The sequence below is a fragment of the Pyxicephalus adspersus genome, chromosome 12 (genome assembly GCF_032062135.1).
Source record: "Pyxicephalus adspersus chromosome 12, UCB_Pads_2.0, whole genome shotgun sequence".
In the NCBI taxonomy this organism is placed as follows: domain Eukaryota; kingdom Metazoa; phylum Chordata; class Amphibia; order Anura; family Pyxicephalidae; genus Pyxicephalus; species Pyxicephalus adspersus.
Genome location: NC_092869.1, coordinates 2,289,085 through 2,295,976, shown reverse-complemented (window position 1 = coordinate 2,295,976; position 6,892 = coordinate 2,289,085). Strand labels below are relative to the sequence as shown.

Sequence of the window (6,892 nt, the reverse complement as noted above, 5' to 3'; positions counted from 1 at the left end):
CCCCCTTGCGACCTCCCAGACCATCCTTCCTACAGGTCACCACACCCCCACCCCAATTTTCTAAATCCCCCCTTTCCATAACAGGCACTCAATGGCCGTAAGCTCTCCCTCCGACAGGTCCTCTTCAGCCTCCTGCTCAGGCACTTCTGGACCACCCAAGATCAGGATTCCTCTCTGCGCTGCTTCCCTATGCCTGGCTGACACCAGCAGGGCCCCTTCCTCCACTCTGCCCTGTCCGGCCGCGCTGCCTCCATTGCCAGCCCTCACACAGCCGGCTGCATCTTCCAGAAGTCGGCTGGCTCTTCTCCCTGCACTTCCCGGGAACCCGACACTTGCCATCCTCACGCCGGTCCCGCCCCTTACTGCTGACAAGCTGGATGTCCTTATTGAAGACTCCCGGTCCGGTGGCTCCGCCTCCTCCTCACGCTCGTCAGTCCCCGCCTCCTGTTCCTCCACTGCAGCCATCCTGGAGAAGGGCTTGGAGAACAGTTGCCCTGCTTCTGTCCAGCTCCCCTGCACTTGCCGCCAGATCCAGGGAGCCCCGCGGCTCCCTCCTATTGCGGCCCAAGCCCCGCGACTCTGCCCTACTGCTGGACACTGAAAATCCGCCCTGGGGCCCCCCCCCCCGCGAGAGCGCCCCCCGTCCACGTGCCCGCGCACGCTGCCACTATCATGCCCAGCAAGCCCTCTTGAGCTGTCCTCTCAGCTGTCCCAGCCTCAGCAGCAGACACTCGCTGGGCTGAAGACCCTGGAGGGTCCCTAAAGGGGCTCCTAGTGCGGCGGCAAGCCCTAGGGGGTTCAGGACTCAGGCACACCGGAGGCCTAGATCTCCGAGGCCGTCTTGCGTCCGCTCCCCTGACTGTGGGGACCGAAGCAACCCCCTGTAGAGCAGTCTCTACCTGATCCTGCAGCCAGCCGGGCCCCCGATCCTCTGCAGCTGCCCTCAATTGTGCCACCAAAGCATCAATGTCTGCCATGTGCTCCTGTGATGTGCTCAGCTCACAAAGAACTGCTTTCCTTCTCTCCGTCACGCTGAAAAATGATCCTCCCTTTTCACCCCCCTTTTCACTCCACTTCTCCCTACCCCCTGCAATGGTCAATGGGCATACTAATGCAGCAACTCCCCCCCCCTTCTCTATGCTAACTCTTAACCCTTCCCCTGTCTGCTCCCATCCCTTCCCAGTCATGCAGGCCTTCTACTGATTTTTACTTCGTTCCCTGCTCCAGGCCTCACTTTCCTGCACAACCAATATTATGTTTTAACCTCCTGGGTGTTACACTGATGTCTAGATTTCTGTACCAAAAGCGGTACACTGTTTACACATGAATTTTTTTTTTTTTAAATTGTAGACCTGTAACTTACAGAAATATGTCCGAAGAAGGGTGTAGTAGATATCATGAATAGAAAAATTTTTGAAACACAATCATGTAAAAAAAAAAAAAATTTACGTCAGGGGTGCATTCTGCGATAGCAGTACCAAAGCCAAATGGCCCCAGATCTATGGTATGAGGTCTAGATGCTGCGAAGGCCTTTGATAGAGTGGAATGGCCTTTTACTGTATGCAATTATGGCTGAGAATGCATTTGCACAAGTCTGCATATCATACATACAATACATCTATACCTCCCCAGTAACAAAACTTTTTATAAAATGCCCCCAGTGTCTGTTCAGAGGGACCCGCCAAGGATGTTGATTATCCTCCATTCTGTTCAATCTCACATTGGACCCTCTATTATGTCTTCTAGAGCCTTCAAGGAGTTTTGAAGGCATTCAGTTTGGGGATAAAGTGGTTAAAATAACAGCTTTTGCCGATGACCTGCTTTTATATATTAGTAAACCGAAAAGGCGGAATACGGAAACATATCAGGCTAGGCAATAACCTTCGATAAATCAAAGACGTTATATCTCAATAAGTATACCAATCCCAATGTGCAAGGTGCAAGCAGAAACTGAAATGTTTTGGTGTTATGATACCTAAATATCAGCCTGATATTCTTTTAACCATTAACGTGCACTGGCAAGCTTGCCCACTCCTCTCATGGCAAGCACCATAATAATTTCTTTGTGTTTTACTATATATACACACATGATTATGTTGCTGACTATCTAACAGTTGTAAAATTCAACAATTCCAATAACATTAAAAATTGTTAATATAAATATTAAAAACAAGCGATAATACAGCACAAAATGCGTGGAGGATGATTCATGCATATGTGGTTTGCATGCCTTGCTGTATTATCGCTGGTTTTAACATTTATATTTAAAAATGTCAATGTTACTGGTATTGTTAAATTTTACAACTGTTAGTTACTCGGCAACATAATTATGTGTGTGTGTGTGTGTGTAAATATATATCTAAATATAAAGTGCCTTTAAAGTCCCTCATTTTTCCTTTTTCTATTATTTGTTAATTTTTGGATGTAGCAGGTGTAGTTTTGCTGAATTTAATGTGGGAGATTCCAGGTTTGTTTCTTCTTTGTGTTTTACCACGCATAGTTGGTGGGGGGGGGGGGGGGGGGGGCTGTGCTGTGTGATTTGTGATGTGTGATGCGTAGAGTGTTGTGATGTGTGCACTGTTGTGATATGTGCAGTGTTGTGATGTGTGCAATATTGTACTGTGTGATGTGTGCAGTGTTTTGATGTGTGCTGTGTGCAGTGTTGTGCTGTGTACAGTGTTGTGATGTGTGCAGTGTTGTGTGCTTTGTGCAGTGTTGTGATGTGAGCAATGTTATACTGTGTGAAGTGTGAGGTATGCTGTGTGCAGTGTTGTGATGTGTGCAATGTTGTGATGTGTGCAGTGTTGTGATGTGTGCAATGTTATACTGTGTGAAGTGTGATATATGCTGTGTTGTGATGTGTGCTATGTGCAGTGTTTTGATGTGTGCTGTGTTGTGCTATGTGTCCTGTGTGCAGTGTCGTGATGTGTGCAATGTCGTGATGTGTGCAGTGTTGTAATGTGTGAAGTGTGATGTATGCTGTGTTATGATGTGTGCTATGTGCAGTGTTTTGGCGTGTGCTGTGTGCAGTGTTGTGATGTGTGCAGTGCTGTGCAGTTTTGTGTGATGTGTGCAGTGTCGTGCTGTGTGCAGTGTTGTGATGTGTGCTGTGTACAGTGATGTGATGTGTGCAGTGTTGTAATGTGTGAAGTGTGTTGTATGCTGTGTTATGATGTGTGCTATGTGCAGTGTTTTGGCGTGTGCTGTGTGCAGTGTTGTGATGTGTGCAGTGCTGTGCAGTTTTATGTGATGTGTGCAGTGTCGTGCTGTGTGCAGTGTTGTGATGTGTGCTGTGTACAGTGATGTGATGTGTGCAGTGTTGTAATGGAAATGAAGCACCCCAACCTGGCAATATTTTTCTCTTTCTTCATACATCCATAGGCTAACAAGCTTATCACCTTTGATCCTCCTCGTTTCTCCAACCAGTTATATAATTCTTTCAGCGCATACTGAACGATACTGTTTGTCCCCTGAAGAAGCCAATAAGAGCAAAACGTGTTGGGGCCGTATCCCTCAAGCCCTCCATATCATAGGATGATCATTGTATGGAGCTTCAGTCCCCCAACCGTTCTATCCTTCTACCATCTGTGTGGAAGTCTGGGACAATATCGCCTGTAATTCTATCATGATTACATTCTCAGTTTTATAAACTGTATGTTATATGACTCAAATATAACTTACTCACAATATATATGTATATTATGCCAAAAAAACCCTGCCTTCTGTTTCTCCTATTTTTTATGTATATTGTTATATTGGGGTTGGCAACACCAAAGATCTATTTTGATAACACTTAAGGTTGGCTAATACCCACATCTATCGAATTCCTTCTTCCTTAAATCTACAGTAAATTTGTTGACCCGCAAAGTCGTCTCACAATTATTATTATTATTATTAAACAGGATTTATATAGTGCCAACATATTACGCTGCGCTGTACATTAAATAGGGATTGCAAATGAGAGACTAATACAGACAGTGATACAGGAGGAGAGGCAATCAGCTATAACCACGTTTCCCTCTTTAGTAATACGGACCTTTGGGTATGTATAGCTGCATTCTTGTGTTAACATATGTTAGCTATGGACAACGCTTAACCCAGCTAAAAAAGCCATAACTGAAATATCTACGGTTTTAGACTATGCAGACAGAAATAGGCTGTGTCGGTGGTCTAAACACTTCCCGGAAATTACCCCAAATGATGTACTAACATATTTTGGTAGGGTTTGGAAGGCACTATCCCCATCAATGTATAGGGAGATGAAACTTTATCATTACACATATATTTCACCTATGTGTTTCTATCAGATGGGCCTCAGCCCCTCCTCGTAGTGCCTAAAATGTGGTGTTTTGGAGGCAGATTAATACCATATGATGTATGACTGCCCCAAAATACGCTGTTTTTGGAGATGGGTATACTCTTCAAATTTGGTGAATTATTTCTCACTAACTACTAAATGGGCTTTTTTTGGTGAAATGTTATTTCATGGCGCAAAGGTGGCCAAAGGCTGCAGGAAACTTTTGATGATAATCTCTCTGGTAGCGAAAACAACAATTCTTCCTAACTGGATTACAGCAACCCCACCCTCACTGACATTATTTTAGGAAAAATTATGGTTTGTTTTTGTGAGGGAATGGGTTGAAGCCTCTTTGGAGAAGGAGGCACAGGTTGGGGCCTTTTTTGGAGTCTGGGAATCATATATAGTTTTATTATCACTGGATATGAGAAAGAGAGTTCTCCCAACCTTTGAACAAACTGCGTGGCATGCCTACCGTCTTTTGGACATTGATCCCCCAAATGTGTGTTGATTATTAGATAAGATATATTGGTTTGGAAATCAATGTTATTCATATTTGTGGAGTCTGATTCCCCTTCTGTTATTTTACTTTGTAATGCTAACTCTATTTGTTTGAAATTTGGTCAACCAATGACTCCATTGTTTGTGATATTTGTCATGCCCCCTTTAAACTGTATTTGTTTTGTTCTGAACACTGTACTATTTGCCTTTATAAAACCAATCAAACTAATCAAATTAAAAAAAAAAAGAAAATCCCTTATCACCTAAATGAATGTAGGGAAAATTCACTTTGCAAAGAGTACCCAAATATGGGCAAGGAAATTAAAAAAAAAATCAAGACTTCATCTTGTATATGATTGGATAGTTGGAGGACACTTTTATAGGTCACCTTTACTGCCCCAGCAATTTTATAGACAATTATATGTTCAAAGGCTTTACAACAATAACCTACATGTAAAAATCATTAACATTTTTTGGTTTTGGGGCATTATCTCAAAATTTGAAATTCTAACTTTCCTATTGACTACAGTGTAAAAGGTCATCTGACAGTAAAAGCTATTTTCGATTAGGCGAATTCGAAGGGTAAAATAAAAGCAAAGGAAATTGGAGAAATGAAAAGTGAAAAAAAAATAAACATAGGATTGAATCACAAGTAAAACATTTATAAATACACCCCATAGTGTTATTTTAGTGCAGATTATCCTAAAAAAACAATACAACCATTAAAGTGGCATAAATTGTGGATTCTGCAGTCTATTCTTTTTTTCTTCACTAAATAACATCAACAGGAGTCATATACTGGAAATCTATGAATCAAAGCTGCTGAAGGTCACTGAAGTGTTGTGGGACGACTCAATCCTTGCTGAGACAGAGGTGGGAAAGCTCTGCTCTGTTTATTTAATACAAATATATGGCTGCAACTACCAACAATGGCTATCCTGGCAGGCTGGCACAGTCCAGAGTAGGGATGAGTATTGGCAAGAATCTGATGATACAATATGTTTCATGATATGGAGTTGCAATTTGATATTTATAAATATATTTCAATACATTTCAGAGACTTTGCACAGTATTGCTTCACAAAATCTTAGTCATTGAATATATTAAATGTGTTTTGTTTCAGCCCCAATATACACTCACCGGCCACTATATTAGGTACATGTAAGGAACTTACCCGCCCTGCGAGCCCGCGGTGTCCCTGGGGTTCCCAGCCACAGTAGCAGGCAGCATGTCCGAGGCTGCTGTCCTGCTCGCAGCTTGTCTGTCTCTACAGGCGGAGGGATCCGCCCTGGCCAAAGTACTGTTTGTGGTTTCCAGCAATAAACATGACAAACCAGTAAATTCCTGTATACAGGACATAACATCAAAAATGGGGAGGGAGGAAAAGGGAAAAGGGGATTATGAGGCGATTTGCTATATAACAAAAGGAGGGGAGCAAAATAAAACCATCACATCTGTAATTGAGCATAATAGTCATCCCATGGCTCCCAGACCTGTTCGAATTTAGTGACAGTGTTCCTGAGCAGGACAGTAAGGTATTCCATCATTCGGATATCCTGAATGTGGGCGTATAGTTCTTCTAAGGATGGAGGAGAAATTAGTTGTTTAATATTGTGGGCCTGAAATTCTTAGGGATAACTGCCAGGTATGATATTTATATTTATTTAATATATTCATAAATTTTAATATTATTATAAATAATAATTATAAACAATAATGAAATAATATAACAATCACTGTAATTTAAAAATGTTATCAAAATATTTTCAATGAAATTTGTCCAAACAAGGAAGTAAAATTATTGATAAATAATATTTTAAATAAATGTAGATTTTGAAAATAAAAATAAATGTCTAGTAGACACCCCGGGTATGATAAATTTTATTATTATTTTATTATTATTATTATTAATAATAAACAGGATTTATATAGCGCCAACATATTACGCAGGGCTGTACATTAAATAGGGATTGCAAATGACAGACTAATACAGATAGAGATACAGGAGGAGAGGACCCTGCCCCGAAGAGCTTACATTCTAGTAGGTGGGGGAATTTCACACACAATAGGATGGGAGATATGTAGTGGTGGGAA

The 6,892-nt window shown here is 41.9% G+C and overlaps 2 protein-coding genes across 4 annotated transcripts in view; one reads left to right on the top strand and one right to left on the bottom strand.

The window, feature by feature from the left end:
- The window catches only part of LOC140342561 (nonsense-mediated mRNA decay factor SMG5-like), a 70,733-nt gene that overhangs the window by 15,626 nt on the left and 48,215 nt on the right, over nt 1-6,892 (bottom strand). For 2 of the 3 annotated variants that reach the window (XM_072428769.1, XM_072428772.1), the window contains exon 10: nt 6,110-6,377. The exons of the other annotated variant lie outside the window; for it this stretch is intronic. In XM_072428769.1, the coding sequence (XP_072284870.1) occupies nt 6,342-6,377 (36 nt within the window). In that variant the 3' untranslated portion in view covers nt 6,110-6,341. Of the gene's footprint in view, nt 1-6,109; nt 6,378-6,892 lie in introns of those variants that run through there. 3 annotated transcript variants of the gene reach the window in all.
- Nucleotides 1-6,892, top strand: part of LOC140342560 (NACHT, LRR and PYD domains-containing protein 3-like) — a 47,990-nt gene that overhangs the window by 21,186 nt on the left and 19,912 nt on the right.